We start from the raw sequence: 16,809 nt of genomic DNA, 5'->3' as shown, positions 1-16,809 counted from the left end.
TTTCTTTGTTCTTTTACACGTTCTAAGTGTCCTTCCTCAATAATACACGGAGTTTACAATATTTAAAAAAAAAAAAAAACAGAAGAAATAAAAGTTGCTTAAAAATGCCCTGGCTCTAACTCTCAGCTTTAAATGTAACAATAATCTTAACAAATACTTTCATTTAGTTTAGAGAATTCTGAATTTTTCTCCTCATTGTAAATTTCTAACAAAGACAACATTCATAACCACATAAAAGATTTCGAACGATTGATGGAATAATTATTTAATGTATAATGAATAGGAATAAATAAAATAAATGTTCCATTCATTACGTCCATTGCTTTAATTTTAGAAATTAATTCATTCATTTAGCTTTTGAATGAAATTTATTTCCATCCTATTATTTATTAAATGGACGACTCGATGAAGTCGTGTTGTGGAGATCGTGCTTTTCACTGTGATACGTTTTCTCCGTGTAAATGTTTTTTTTTTTTTTTATTTGTTTATTTAAATGTAGAAATTTGGACGGTTGAAAATGTTTTAAATAACAAATCCTGAGAAATATTAAAAGAGACTGAACTGTAAAAACAAAACGCCAAAGATAAAAATTGCAAACAGATGAATTTGGGAGGAGAAAGAGAGAGAGAGAGAGAGAGAGCGAGAGAGAGAGTTACAGAGAGATAGAGTTAGAGAGAGATAGCGAGAGAGAGAGAGAGAGAGAGAGAGAGAATGAGAGAGAGTGAGAGAGAAAGAGAGTTAGAGAGATAGCGAGAGAGAGAATGAGAGAGAGAGAGAGAGCGCCCTCTGCTGGTGTGAACTTTACACCTCTCAGGTCTCAAGCATGCCGTCCAGGTTCTTGGCAGCGTTCTCCTTATCTGCACTGATCTTCTCCACATTACTGTATTTATTATTAAACTCCTGCAGCACCGTCACCACCTCGTGATGCCCGAAATGTGTGGCTTCATCCAGAGGAGTGTTTCCCCACCTACACACACACACACACACACATACGCAAATTCTCATCAGATTTTAGACATACAAACCTTTTATTGGAATAAAAAAAATAAATTCATCTGATTAAATATCATAATGTAATATAATTTCTTAATTAATACATGCAAGAATATAAAAACTATATCTAGACTTCTTTATATTTTGCATTTGTTTCTTTCTTGAAAGGTTTAAGTTAAATATCCTAAAATGTATGTTGTTTCTTTTGTTCCTTTAGATTCCTTTAGATTCTTTAGATTTCACTTACTTTTTATATTTTCCCTTTAAATACATGTAAAAAAAAACATTTCTAAATTAATTTAATATTAACAAAAGACTTTCTCAGTTAAAGAGAAGATTTTGATTCACGTTCTCTTTCCCTGACGTGTCGAGTCACAACGTTCCAGATGTGGATCTCACCTGTCCTTGGGAACTGGGTTCACCTTACAGGCTTCCAGAAGAAAACGCACCACATCCACATGTCCTGCAGACACACAACACACTTATTATTTCCTTCTCCGACTCCTTCTTCATCTTTTTAACAATTTAAATATTATACAGAGGACTTCTTGCAGGTTTTTTCTAAGTTCCAAATGATTAATGATATAATGATATCAATTCATTTAAAGACACAAAAACTACCGCTTTAAAATAAACGCTACGTTTTTTGTTTTTTTTTAAATTTGGAAAAAAATAGAGCCAGAGTTTTAAAAATAAAACCAGAAGATTTTGAGAATAAAGTTCTCATTTGTTCAAAGAAAAGTATAAAGAAAAAAGTTGTAATTTATGAGACCGTAATTTCCGGACTATTGGGCGCACCTGAACATAAGCCTCACCCACTGAATTTTAAAAAAATTATTATTTTGAACATAAATAAGCCGCACGTCTGTAAGCCGCAGGTGCCTAGAGGTACACTGAAACAAATTAAAGGTGGGGTCTCCGATATTTGAGAAATGCTGCAGAAAACTGAGTCGGAACGGCAAACTAAAAATCAAAACAAATGTGTAGCCAGTGAGCAGAAAGGGGCGTGTCTTGTCAATATGCGGTGGAGAGAATGTTCAGTGCGCATGTGCGTATATTCACAGATTGTAGTTTCCCGAGTCAATAACTCCTGAGCTAAACACTGTTACTACACAAAACACGGTTGTAGCTGCGTCTCTACATTACTACGATAGAAAAGAGGTGTTATTTGTGTAGTAACAGTGTTTAGCTCAGGAGTTATTGACTCAGGAAACTCCAATCTGTGAATATGTGACCAACTTCCTGCTCCTTCAGTTCTCTCCAGCGCTGGAAAGCTGATCCTATATTAACACGTCCTACTTCTTACCTTATCCTAAGTCTTTCTTCTCTTTCTTTCTTTGTTTTTATCCTCCATGTCAATGTTAAAACCGCTTTCTGCTAATGTCACACATGCGCACTGAACACTCTCTCCGCCACATATTGACAAGCCCCGCCCCTTTCTGCTCATTGGCCTACCTTTAACTTTACACAGGCTTTAACGAAACACGGCTTGTAACAAAAAATAAAAAATTCGCAGTAAACAGTAGCCTACCAAGAAAGTCATTTGTCACTATTTTCCTCCTCCTGTGCACTGAAACCAATGAAGTCATCTCCTTCGGTGTCGGAGTTAACCCGCCCGGCAATTTCAATGGTCTAATGAAAGCTTCATGCCGCCAAAAAACTGAGCACGTCACAGAATGTGTTTTTTTGGAGAAAAAAAAAAAATTGAAAGCGGGTAAAATCCATATATTAGCCGCGTCATTGTTTAAGCCGCAAGGTTCAAAGCGTGGCTAAAAGTTGCGGCTTATAGTCCGGAAAATACAGTAGTCATAATATCACATAAAATACCAGATATTACCAATAATATTCACCAATAAATTTTTTTTTGCCTTTTTTGCCAGTTATTCCTGAATGATTGATTGATTTATTTATTTATTTTTACACAACAGACCTCAGTGCTTTTCACACGAGCAGAAAACGTTCATGTACAGTGTCGTGAACATCAGGACGCTCTACGTTTGAGGATTTCTGGACCATGGCGTTTCGTTCGCATCGTCTCCGTACGCACCATTCTGATGTAGCAGGTGAGATAACGACGTACCTTCGGCGGCTGCCACGTGTAGAGCCGACCTCGAGTCGTAGTCTTTCTGCTCCATGTCCATAGATGACAAAGCAAACCTTGAAACATCAGAGATTATTTTAAAAATAGCTGATACGGTGAAGTTCCCTAAAGTAAACAGATGTTTATTAATTACAAAAGGGTTCTCCGGTGTCAGGGCTCTGTGAGAGTCAGAGGTAAAGCTGTACTGTATATTTTCTTCAGGACAGAAAAGATCAGGCTTTGTGGTTACTCGGTTATATGGCAAAGTGTGTTTTGTGAGAGGTAAAGAATATAAAAATGAAAGAAAGCATCATTTAATTATGTATAGAAAATATTTCTTATTTCTAAGAAACAAAATTTTAATTGCCATAATTTTTCTGTTTTTCCGCCTTTTCCCCTGATTGTTCATTTTGTGCTCCGAGCTCGACCACACTTCCTTTTATGGAGTTTTGTGGGCGTCGCTACATGCAAATGAGCAGTGTCAGGAAGGCACTTATCACTCTGCATACTGTGTATCGGTGCTAACGTACCTTCTGAGTGCTGATACGTCTCCAGTGTAGGCAGCGAAGAGGAGGTTAATAACAGACTTCACCTGTAATGGGATGGAAAACAGTGATTGGTGCACGTGGAGCTCCACAGACCCCAGACCTAAACATTGGTACAGAATATGGGGATCGAAGAGACAGTTATAATTCAGTCCAACCTGATCAGCAGGATTTGCATATTCAATTATTCATGAGGTCATAATTACATTTTACTAAACTATCTGCTGCCTTGTCGTTGTGTAATCGTCACAGTGCAAGTCAGCGAACAGCCGTCAGGACACTGGTGTTGGACATGAAGGTTCTCTGCATTGATCTGCTGGATGTGTGAACTTTTCCACTGTAGTTACATCTCGTCATTTTTGCTGCACAGCTGCACTCCAAATCAGAAACAGAAATCTTTCCAACTCCTCAAAGCATCAACTGAATCAGTGGATGAGGTGAGGAACAGATGGAGGGTCTTTATGAGCTGCACATGTCAAAGTCACCACCAGAGGGTGCAAAAGCCCCACAATTTACTTTCATACTACAGCACTGTTGATTTCTGGATTCTTTAATGTCTCTTTCACCATCCCCTCATTGCTCTATCACCATCCCCACCTCCATGACCATCCCCTCAGTGTTCCATCACAATCCCCAGCTCCATGACCATCCCCTCAGTGTTCCATCACAATCCCCAGCTCCATGACCATCCCCTCAGTGTTCCATCACCATCCCCACCTCCATGACCATCCCCTCAGTGTTCCATCACCATCCCCACCTCCATCACCATCCTCACATTGTTCTATCACCATCCCCAACTCCATCCCCTCATTGTTCTATTACCATCCTCACTTCCATCACCATCCCTTCAGTATTCCATCCCCACCTCCATCACTGTAGGAGCCAATGTTGTGAATGCATTTCGGGCTGTCACCAGGTGGGGGCAGTGTGTGCACAGAGGGTTTTTAAACGGGTGTTTCTTAAAGGTAGAGGAAGTTGGCTTGGTGGAAGGGGAACACGTACAGTTTTTTACCACACAAACTATAAGAGCAACACACTGGATATCAACTTTCATCTTCAAAGATTGTAAATATATGTTTGCATTATGTTTAATAAATTAGTCAAGTTAAAATCTACTACAAAGGTCTTTTGGTGTGCGTAAAGCGTGCATTGTTTATCCAAACCATCAGCAGCTATAGGAGCTGCTGTAACAATCACCATCCCCTCAGTGTTCTATCACCATCCTCACCTCCATCACCATCCCCTCAGTGTTCCATCACCATCCTCACCTCCATCACCAACCCCACCTCCATCCCTTCTGTGTTCCCTCACCATCCTCACCTTCATCACCATCCCCTCAGAGTTTCAGCACTATCCCCTCAGTGCTCCATCACCATCCACTTCTACATCACCCTCCTCAGCTCCATCACCATCCACACCACCATCCACATCTCCATCCCCATCCCTTCACCATAAACACATTCACCACCATCCACATCTCCATCACCATCCCTTCACCATACACATCTCCATCACCATCCCCTCAGAGCTCCAACACTACCTCTGTCTCCACATGAACCATTATGACTGTATGTAGTCTTTCTGGTCACATTCTTTGCGTTCATTTTTGTATTATTAGAGTTTCACTTGATTACAGTTAAAATGAATCACTTAAACCAGCTACATTCTACTTTTTATACTGTAATAATAATAAAACACTATTAATCTTAGTGAATATTTAATTCTGTAACATTACATGACATGTCAGACAAAAAAGTGCTTAAAACATGTACAAGCAAAAATACAGGCTTTCAGATTTAACACCCTGACTGAAGACACACGGGAGATGATTAACGAACATTCCAATGAAAATATTCTTGCAGACATTTGAGCAGAAAAAAGTTTCACAGTCCATGAAATCAGATTGTTCCTAATCAGTAATCAGGAACATGACTTAAGTATCAGTGCTCAGAGCTCTGACACACGGCTCCAACAGGGCAACACACCCTATACCAGGCATCTGGAAACGTGTCACGACAACATGTAGGAATTCAGACTGACTGCTGTAGCAAGAGGGCGCCATAATCAGCTAAAGGCACACTACGGTCCTGTGTCACATCCTAGATCAGATTTTTGACCTCACAGAAACTGTGTGTTCTGTCAGAGGAACAATCAAGTGAGGTATGGAAATAGCTTGAGGACAGATTTATCTGAGACAGCATGGAAGAGCTAGAGGTCACAGGTCTGGATTATTCTGATTTATTAAATATATTAGAAGGTTTTCAAGACGCTTCCTTGCTACTGCTATCTTATTTATGTTATTCTCCTCAGGACAGAGAACTGTACAGTCAGTCTTACAGTATATTTACTTGCTAAACCTATATATTGATCTCTAGAACTTATTTAAAGGTAAGAAGTGCTACCTTGTTTGTTTCTGATGCTGGGAGCAGAACTCACAGGTGAGGAGACCTTTCTGACTTCCTAGAGTTTTTCCCCTGGGTCCTAGTAAACTCCGGCTAAATACAATCCCAGGTTGTGTACTTGGAGGTTTCACACTGCTTCTACTGGGATTAACACTGAATCCTGGTTCTTCATAATCTGATATTTCACACTATACTTTCCTAAACCCTGTTGCAACCTGCTTGGATAAATCCAGATTGTGGCTGCTTTAAATAACGACTCGTCTCACACTTTCACATCGGAAAAAAAAAAGATTTGGGTGTCTGTTGCCAAGCAACAATGTATGCAATTATACAAAAACTGTGAATATTTCTCTACATTACTCGGCATTGAAAGGACTATAACCTGCAGTGTGAAAGCAGTTCTGAACTTTCTGAGGAGTCTTATTTGGTTTCTGAGGTAAAAATCCTGTGTTTTAGTCGGTCGAGCCACAGTAACGCAGTAACACACAGCGAACGTTCCTTCAGGGTACGTACGAGGTGTGAAAAATAAAACCAATCTGAATCAGTGATGAGTTTCACAGAGATGAAAGAACCCAAACTGAAACTCTGGAATCTTTAAAACGGCAAGGCTGAAGTGTTTAGCAGAAACATCTATCCCTCAAAGCTGATGGAGATAAGACAAAAATAATACACAAAACAAAACAAAAAAAAGACACAAACCATGAGATAAACGATGAGATGAGTTTACACACGTTTATTCAAATAAAAGAATACAAAACAAAGAGAGAGCAAATGTAAGTGAACAGCCAGAGAGAAAGCAATACTGCTAGACAAAGCATCCATCACATACTTGAGTAAGAACTCTGAGGAAAGCAGGTTAAATATTCATATAAATATAGAAATACTTCTACTGTGTCCGCAGACGAGCGGCGGAACAGTTCACACCGGAGACGTCACGTTAGTAACATACAGAATCATGGTCCCATGTTCAAGTAATCAGTATATCCTCTTTCCATTAAAAACAGAACAACACACAGACACACACACACACACACACACACACACAGACACACACTCTCTAGTTCATTTTGCACAAATATACAAAGAAAAAAATCTGTGAGGTGTGTTAATGACAGTCAACATGGAAAAATATTACAGAAGCAGTACAATCCCATAAACAAACACACACACACACACACACACTCGAGAAGACAAAACATTAAGTAACACTTAAAAGGCTCTCGTTTGGTTCGTTACTGCTGCAAGAATGCAACATACAGTAATCTACTCTATAAAATCAATTTCATTTCTAATGTTTCTCACAACAGTAACAGTAATGGTTTGAGGCTCAATCAGGAACTGCGTGGATTTTTAAGAATTGTGTTCAAACTGCAGAACTGACGAACATCTAAAGACCTTTAAAACGCTGGTTATTGTGACGTGAACACCTGAAGGTGCGAAGGAACAGAGAAGGTGCGAAGATCCAGTGAAGCAACGCAGCGTGAGATCTAAGGCCTCAGCTCAGATATGTCTATATGCAAAAATCCGGGTCGTGATGTAATGCAAGCATGTCAGGATAAAATCAGGAAAAAACGTCTTCATGGGCCTGAGCTTCTTTTTAGCAGGAATGCGTTTAAGTGAGATTTGATCTCCTAGTGAAGTCTAGTCATGTTGTATTTTATTTTTTATTAAGCCTGAGCCTGAATATGAATATGCGTATTTTGTCTCACTGTGATTGGATCAGAGATGTGACACGATTCATTTGACTGCACTGTAGCTGCGTTTGTGTTTAAACAGCTTCGTTTTACAGACATCAAGCATCGCGTTAGTTCTGGCAGGCCACTTCCTATTACCCGACCATTTAAATTCCCATTCATTGAGCCGCTTCTAGCACGTCGTTGCTGCTGCGACTTAAACTCCCTCCTCCAACCCCGACTCCACCATGCCGGAACCTGTGTTCATTGTACCAGTCACGTCTTAAATCTCCACATATTTCTCTCTCTCTCTCTCTCTCTAATTATTTAATTATTTATCTATCCATTTATTCGTTTATTAAAAAAAAAAAAAAAACAACTCTATGCATGATTAATGGTTCTGTTATACGGGTGGTCTATTCTATTTTCTAGTTGCTGCTCTCCCCGCTCGGTCCATGTATGCGCACGGACGGGCGCGTGGATTCCTGCCCAGAACAGAACCATACCGCCAACACTAACTGTATGCTATCATCTAATAAATTCTCATTTGACAAAGTGTTCCTGACAGAAGTATGTTTTAGTTGCGTCAGAATTCCCTTTTCTCAGATTAGGAATATAGAGGAAGGTGGAAGGTGTTTTTAGCGTAGACGTTTTGTTGTCGAGCTCCTCGGTAAATCTTTCATCACTTGTGTAGGAGTGCAGTGTGTTGTGCAGCTGATCTGCTCTGACTGCACTCCTTTGTCCTGATCTACATCCAGAGTGCTGTCTTTATGGAGCTCTGTACGGCAGCATTTTTACCCGTATTAGTGTCACAGCATCCCCAGATCATTCTTTTTCTTTATCTGCAACGCTATTCTCAGCGAAACGCCTGAGTGAGTCGGACCGAATGTCACCACGCTGATCGATACTCGCTTCATCTGAGCCAGAGTGGTGCTTCATCAGATCCCAAAGCCTTGTTATTCTTTCATCTGCTCCATTATGCTGCTCAAAGATTTTCCCCTAAGCACCATTACATCCATCTTCATGTATCCTCACAAAGGCTGTGTTCACAAGGACAGGAACACACATCTCAGGACTTCACAGTGTTTTAGCGAGGTGTTAAGGAACATATGGAGGAATCAAGGCACACGATTGTTTCTGATGCACAGGGACATGTGTGCCGTTTCTCCCTAATGGTGTCTTAGGGGGGTTTTCTGGCTGTGTTCTTTAGGGACAAATTTAAAAATGTAAAATATAAATTGTAATTTTTGTATTTCTCCGTGCACTCGCTGATGTAGTGAAGTTCTCTTAAAGTAAAGAGATGTTTCTTTAACATTTATGGAGGGAGTCTCTCCAGTGTCTCAGAGTTTTATGACATCTTCATGACAGAGGGGTTTCTCAGTGACATGACAAGCTGACCAGAAAATATTGAACTTCAAGGTGGTAAAGCTGAATATTTTCCCATTACAGCATTATAAAAATTACATTTCCATTTCCAGCATTTGGCAGATTATCCTGAGCAACTAACATTTTTATCTCATTTTTTATACAACTAAGCAATGGAGGGTTTAGGGCCTTGCTCAGGGTCCCAGCAGTGGCAACCTGATGGACCTGAGATTCGAACTGAGATCCGATTGGTGATCTTTAACCATTAGGCTACCACACCGCCAAAATAGTGTTTTATTAATTAAATAGTGAACTTTAAAACTCAGTTTTGACACGATTTCCTGTTTTCTCATGGACTTCCTGTGGAGGTATGGCATAACAAACACACACTGTAACAACACACTATATAAAAAACATTTCATTTTATATAAGCATATACGATTATGGGAACGTTCTCTAACCTGCCGCACGATTGTACGTTTAGTATACACTAAAATTCTTTAGTTAGCTCCGCCCACAACGCCCACCTACAACAAGTACCCACAATCCATTGCCTTGTGAACACTGCCTGGTTCATTTCTTCACTTTAGGATTGACATTTTCTAAAGATGAACCTAAGCTCCGCCCCTTATGAAACAGAGCTCCTGAACTCCATCATTGGAGCAGAGGCTGTGGTCGGAGGGGTTCTTTCTCTTTTTGCTGTTCACATGGAGGCCACTACATCAGAAACCATGATAAAGTCTTGGACATACTTCACTACGATTTGTTGATGTGAGGTCACGGATGTCCTGTGGAGGCTTCGTGGATCAGACATACGTGACGGTCAGTGTGAGACGTGGTTTTAAAGGAGATCTTAATACGGGAGTTTAACATGCTTCTTTTTAAACATGCATTTTTGCAACATATTGTTAATGAGTAACTGCGAAATGTGTGTGTGGGTGTGTGTGTGTGTGTGTGTGTGTGTATAAAGCCCACGATGTGTGTCAGCACTGTGCTGCACATCAGAGAAGTGATCAGCGATCGTCTCAGCAGCCGAGCCGCTCGGGACCGTCACACCTCTGACTCCCTGAGTGTTAACCTGAGCGTTGTGACAACACACCTCCCTCCGTCACGTCCTGCCTGAGCTTAGAACCAGTTGCTTTGGTTTCATATCAACATTCAGAAAAACAGACAGAAAAGAAAAAACAGAGACTCGGCAGCAAATCAGTGTCTGCCTCAGAGACAACGGGAAAAAAACAAACAAACAAAGACACAAAAACACCAAAAGCTGCAATGTGCCAAGCCACGACACCATAAAATAAAATAAAATAAAATAAAATAAATACAGCGCATCCCCCTGTACAGCCCTTTATTCCAGGTGTGTTTAGTTGTGCTCTTTGATTTGATCCATCCTATAGATCACGGTGGTGGAAGTGTCTTCACTGGACTCTGTGGCCGAGACTTTTTTCCACAGTGAATCTTTGAGAGCCAACTCTTGCTGAAGACTCTCGTAATCCATCGGCCCAAAGCTGTGTTGCTGTGTTGAGCGACACGGAGAACACGTTAGTTTGCTTTCCTACAATTTCCACGTATGTGTGTCTGCGTGTGTGTGTGTGTGTGCGCATCAAAGCCCTGCATGCCAAAAAAGTTAGTAAAGAATAAATAAAGCTGTGAGAGTCGCTTCTACGTGTGTTAAGGTGAGAAAGCATTGCTCCCCAGACCTGGCACCGAGCACAGCAATATTCAGCCAGTAGTTTTTTAGTCATTAACGACTGAGACGTTTTACAGTCGTTTAAAAACGTGAAATGACACGTTTCTCTGTCCCTATGGACGTTTATAGCATAACCGGCGGCTTCGTTGCCAGCTTGTCTCCATTCTCTCTCCTGAGTGCTGACACTGTCCGGTATAGAAGCTCTGAACATGTCAGTAATTAGTGTTTATTTTTAATCGTTATGAAATGACAGTTTTATTCTAACTAATAAGCTCATGTGCAAAGATATAAGACAAGATCAGGAATCTACACCAGCTTAATCAGTTTAATCTGGTTTTGTTTCGTCTGCGGTCAGAGCAATAAAACAATGTTCTGTGACACAACGTCTGTGCTGCTGAATAAATTAGAGTGAGAAAGAATTCACTCATAAACTATAATTTAATTACGGTTTAATTACGTGACACATGCTGTATTATACGTGACACGTTGTTTTATATGTGACATGCCATTTTATACGTGACACGCTGTTTTATACGTGATACGCCATTTTATAGGTGACACACCATTTTATACGTAACACACACGGCGTTTTATACGTGTCACGTTATGTTATACGTGACATGGGTTGTTTTATACGTGATCCACCATTTTATATGTGACACACCATTTTATATGTCACACACACATTGTTTTATAAATGACACAAGTTATGTTATACTGTACTGTACGTGACATGCGTTATGTTTTATATGCGACACACGTTTTATACGTGAGACACTGTTTTACACGTTGTTTTATATGTGAGACACTGTTTTATATGTGATACACACATTGTTTTAAATGTGACACGTTTTATACGTGAGACACACTGTTTTATATGTGATACACATGTTGTTTTATACGTGAAACACACTGTTTTATATGCGACACGTTGTTTTATACGTGAGACACACTGTTTTATATGTATTGCACACGTTATTTTATGGGATGCACGTGTTACGTGTTATACGGGACACAAACGTTATGTGTAAAAGTGACACAAACGTTCTGTGTTATACATGAAACACACGTTAGAAAGACGTCACACGGAATCAGCTGATAAATCATGAGGTAAAATGCCATAATTGTGACAGTCTAGTGATCCTGTGCTTCGGTCCCCTAGTAAAATCTGTGTGATGTGTGACACCTCATGCAGGTAATAATGTCCCTCTCACCCTTAAACACTGAAGTGTGTGTTCCTGTAAATACAGCTGAGGAAGGTGTGGTGGAGAAAGACAGACATGTTAGTGAGTCAGAATCAGACTTGCTCTATGCTACTCTCTAGCGAGCCCCCTCAAGATCATGAGCGGCCGTGTTAGTGGACAGGTGTAAAGCGTCAAAGCTGAGCAGCTGGAGTGTGTGACCTGTATGAAGTGTGTGTGTGTGTGTGTGGCGGGAAGGAAGAGAAAGTTTTTCTGCGGGCCACTCCTCAGTACAGAGAGTTAAGTGAGCGACGGCGGTGAATGTGCTCACTCGTACAGGATGCTGTGTAGCACGTTGATGGGGCATGCAGACGCAGAAAGGTGAGCAGGCAAACGAAAGAACGCACTCACCCGCTGCTCACCGCCCTCACGGCGCGGGTCTAGCTTCTTCGCAAAATGCCGCAGGTTGTCATAGTTGTGGAAGTTGCACAGAGACACCAGATCCTGAGGGGAGAAACATGAACAAGTACACGTGAAACATCAGACACGTACAAACACGTGCTAGTCTCCCAACCTCGTGTTAAATCTACAGTGAATTTGTACTAAACGGTGCATGTGGCACACACTGAACCTTCCGGTACACCTCGCTCACCACAGACAAACACTAACTCCTCCTCTTTTCATAGGGTGCCATTACATTTGCCCTCCTCAAATCACTAGTCATACTTGTCTTCATCTATGGATTTGTTTTGTAGTTAACAGTTTTCTAGTCTTAGTTTGCCTGGTCATGTCCTGAGTACTATTATAAAGTATTAGCATGCATTTATCCAGATTTTAGACTCTATGACTCTTTAGATTCGATGTGTTTTGCATTACACTGTCTATAGGGACGTCCAAAGGATTCTGAACAACTGTGTTGGAAAATGTTACAGTGAGTAATGGAGTGTGTTTCAAATCCTTAAAGCTGAGTTTAATAGCATGCAGAGTGTGAGGCACTCGGGATAAACCTGCTGCTCTGTGCAGCCTGAAGGTGGCCTGCTAGTGACAGGAGAAAAACAACACGCACACACTTACACACATACGCTCACACACACACACACACATACACACCGCTCACACACACACACACACACACACACACATACAAACATACACACGCTCACACACATGTGCGATCAGTAATGCAAGTGAAAGTATTTTCTGGTCTAACTGGATGATGAGAAAGAATTCGAAAAACAATAATTGTGTGTGTGTGTGTGTGTGTGTGTGTGAGAGAGAGAGTGTACGTACTGTGCAGAACTGGATGCCTCGAACACTGTTGCCTAGTTTGTCTAGTGGAGGAGACCAGCACATGATCCCCATCACATTGGGAACCACCAGAAGGATGCCACCCGCCACGCCCGACTTAGCTGGCAAACCCACCTGAGGCAGATCACACACAAAGAAGAATGAATAACAGGACCATCGAGCTGTTGTGATAGAGCTGGCCATTTTCAAGCGGCGGTTGAAGACCTAGTTATTCAGGAAACACTTCAACTAGCACTTATTTCCCTATCTAAAAAAAAAAAAAAACTGACACTTTTTCATTGTAACTTTGAACAAATGTTTTAAACTCATGGTATCTTAAGTATGTAACCTAGTGAGCCAGCATTAATGTATTCACTGCTAGAGATTTAAGCACGTATGTACTGAACGTCGCTCTGGATAAGGGCGTCTGCCAAATGCTGTAAATGTAAATGTAAATGTAAATGATGTGCAAGTAAATGAGCTGTTGAGTCTTATACGGTAACGTATAAGAACGGTCACATTAATATAAACCTACGCTACTATCAGACCTCCTGTTCTAAAACTGTAATCGACACCTTCTGACCAATCAGAACGCGGAAATTGAAAGTGCTGCGATGTGAAGTGCGTGACACTCACGTGGAAGGCGAACTGTCCCGAGAAGTCGTACATGCCACAGGAGTGCATGAGGCTCAGCGTGTTCCTCACGGCCTCGGGGCTCAGCACGCGCTCGCCTGTGATTGGACAGAAGCCGCCGTTGGCCAGGGTGGCAGCCATGACACTGGCGCTCTCGCAGTTCACCTCGATAGAGCACAGCTACACACACACACACAGTCAGGCAAGTTTACAAACAAAAAGTCTAAATCTGAAATCCATCTTTACAGCATGTACAGCCTAAATACATACACTGCATGGTTTACTGTGTGTGTGCGTGTGTGTGTGTGTGTGTGTGAGACTAATCTTACCTGGAAATAGAAGTCCAGGATGGAGATCATATCTGTACCTTCAGGAAAACACTGGACACACAAACGTTAACACAATCAGCTCACAACACACAGTAACCGAGATTAAAATATTAATTATTCAAATACATATGAATGTTAATGAGCCTATTTTTAATATTGTCAACAGGTTTATAAAATAGATTCTAACTCATTGAATATTCTGAATTGTGGAGCAGTGTGTAGCACTGTGACGATTTAGGACTGAAATCGGGCTCCTCTGTGTTAAGACGTCAGACATAACGATTCAGAGGTTATTAAAGGGGCTTTTGAGTAAAACAGGTCTGTTAAGATTTTGATCTTGAGGTGATTTGCATATACTGTATGTGAAAGCTTAAAAAAAAAAAAACAACACCCTGGTGAGGAATGAAATGTGGCAAACAGAGAAACAGAAAATGAAAGTGAACATGCAGTCATGACCCAAACATACCTTCTTCTCCTTCAGGTAATAGCCGATGGCGAAATTCCGATCACCTGATTCGCGCTCAGACTGGAATCTGTGATAGAAACACAAACCGTCTGGTCTTAAATTTAGTCTCTTTCTCTTTTGTAGTCTAAAAAATCCTGTTCAATGCCAACAAGCTGGGTTTAATTTCATAATTATGCTACTCTTCATTATATTATAATTATTATAAATATTTTTATTATGATGATGTCTGAACTAGCCTAATCGCTCTGCAAACAGCTGATTAAGTTAAAAAGCAGTCAGTCTGCAGCCGTGTTGGTTTTCGGTTTTAAAAGCAGTTTTACTTAGTAGAAAAAGTCATAATTTCATCATGAGCGTCACTTCATTAGGTCTGAGTTCTCAGGTCTGACGAGGAACTTACGTGGCGTTGCTGAAACCCACATACTCGTTTCCCGCCATCTTTTTAAGGAAGTTCATCACCTTTATACGGAATAAAAAAAAGAATAATAAAACACACATCAGACTCTCAGAATCGAGTGACTAACCACTAAGATAGCTTGTGAGTGTAAGTTCGTACTCACATAGTCGAACTTCTCCGCGTTGCTCGCCTTTTGCTGAAAGAGAAGAAAACATGAACACAATAACTCACCTGACAGACAGGAGAACATTTCTATATTCATACATACATGTGTGGGGGGGCAGGGGGAGGGGAGGGTAGGGGGATGTCTTAATTCTAGAAATATTTGAGACACTTGAGCATTATAATTCGATGAACGGAAATAGATGTCTGCAGATCGCAGGGAGATTTAACGTACAAAAGGAAAAACAAACAAACAAACACCAAGCAGAAGTCTGTTAGTGTTTTTATTTGTTAGGTAAAAAAAGAAAAGGAAGCACGAGGAGGCTACAGTAAGATGTCAGATGAACCCTATTTTATTAATGAGCCATGAAAATCGTGCTGTTCTTTACAGATAAAGGTTAAAATGGAGGATGAGGTGCTACGAGTGAATCTCTGTAGAATACATCCTGTTCATCCAGACAGAGAGCTGAGGTGTGTGTGTGTGTGTGTGTGTGTGTGTGCACTGGATAAACCCTCGTCTCATTAACACAGTGTTCATGCTAGCGAGCGACGTGGAGCCGTGAGTTCGGCTGCTTTCAACGTGATTTTTAAAATTCTATGGAATTAGGTGTGATGCTGTAAAGCCATTGGCTGGAGCGATTCCATGGACCGATCGTATGATGCGTGATCTGCCCCTGCGTATAGTTTTCACCCGTTTATACGCAAATTATAACCATGGTGTTATCTTTTACGTTCAAATATTTAAGATTTAAGATATATTTTTATTTCCGCCCTGTATTTAATTGTGCATATACATTCCTAAGAAAGATAAAGCTTTGAAAATCTTTGTGCATCTGGCGAGTGTATGTAGCTAGTTCAGTACACTTAGCTTAGTTTTGCTAATCTAAGCTGGCAAACATGCTAGGACAATACTGAGGACATGAGTTAAAGCAACACGCAAACTACAATGACAAGAGCGAATTGTCACATGCTAGTGAGAACAGAGTAAGAGCTAAGCGGTCAGGAGGTGATGCGGGTTGGCCTACACGAGTCTGAGCGCAATGCACTTGGATTTCTCTACGTTGTGTCTTTTAACGTGTCCGTGATTCAGGACAAAATCAGCAGATTTTGCATATTTACATATGCAAATTAATTTCTGCACTTTTTTATGGAGTTACAATTTAACCTAATGCTAGTGGTTTCATTTAGATCAATACAGCTAGCATAAGAAATGATGCGTTTCTTTCCATAATAATAATAATAATAACAATAATAATAAAAATAAATAAATAAATAAATAAATAAATAAATAAGCTTGCTATTCCCATGAACTACGCTGGTTGTTTCAGTAATTTATGATTTGCTAGCAGCTACGCAACATGGACGGATTCCAGTGAGTTTAATCACAAACGTCATAAACACCGACATTTCTTTTGAAATGCGACTAAAATAGTCAGACAGATTCGGTTCAACTTCTGCACTTTCTTCAGAAAAAAATTCCAGACTCTCCCAGAATCCAAATTGTTGGGCTTTATTTCACTGCTGGTTTCTCTTGCGCTGATGTTTTCTTGTCTGCATTAATGTGTGTTTGTGTGTTAAAGAGAAATCAGTCTTGAGAGAACTGATTCGT

At 40.4% G+C, this 16,809-nt stretch overlaps 1 protein-coding gene across 3 annotated transcripts in view; it reads right to left on the bottom strand.

Annotated features, from left to right (window-relative positions):
- Window positions 1-78: 78 nt before the first annotated feature.
- The window catches only part of glsb (glutaminase b), a 41,850-nt gene continuing 25,119 nt past the window's right edge, over window positions 79-16,809 (bottom strand). Inside the window, exons 8-18 of one of the 3 annotated variants that reach the window (XM_060877087.1) lie at window positions 15,202-15,234; window positions 15,042-15,100; window positions 14,645-14,711; window positions 14,179-14,229; window positions 13,853-14,029; window positions 13,220-13,351; window positions 12,341-12,433; window positions 3,604-3,665; window positions 3,074-3,150; window positions 1,393-1,456; window positions 79-967 (exon numbers count right to left, since the gene is read on the bottom strand). In XM_060877087.1, coding sequence (XP_060733070.1) covers window positions 811-967; window positions 1,393-1,456; window positions 3,074-3,150; window positions 3,604-3,665; window positions 12,341-12,433; window positions 13,220-13,351; window positions 13,853-14,029; window positions 14,179-14,229; window positions 14,645-14,711; window positions 15,042-15,100; window positions 15,202-15,234 — 972 coding nt within the window. In that variant the 3' untranslated portion in view covers window positions 79-810. Of the gene's footprint in view, window positions 968-1,392; window positions 1,457-3,073; window positions 3,151-3,603; window positions 3,666-6,738; window positions 10,575-12,266; window positions 12,434-13,219; window positions 13,352-13,852; window positions 14,030-14,178; window positions 14,230-14,644; window positions 14,712-15,041; window positions 15,101-15,201; window positions 15,235-16,809 lie in introns of those variants that run through there. The other 2 variants (XM_060877088.1, XM_060877090.1) reach the window with 2 other exon arrangements.

Source organism: Tachysurus vachellii, chromosome 8, assembly GCF_030014155.1.
Source record: "Tachysurus vachellii isolate PV-2020 chromosome 8, HZAU_Pvac_v1, whole genome shotgun sequence".
Lineage (NCBI taxonomy): Eukaryota > Metazoa > Chordata > Actinopteri > Siluriformes > Bagridae > Tachysurus > Tachysurus vachellii.
The sequence above is the reverse complement of the archived record's forward strand: the minus strand, read 5'-3'. Positions and strand labels throughout refer to the sequence as shown.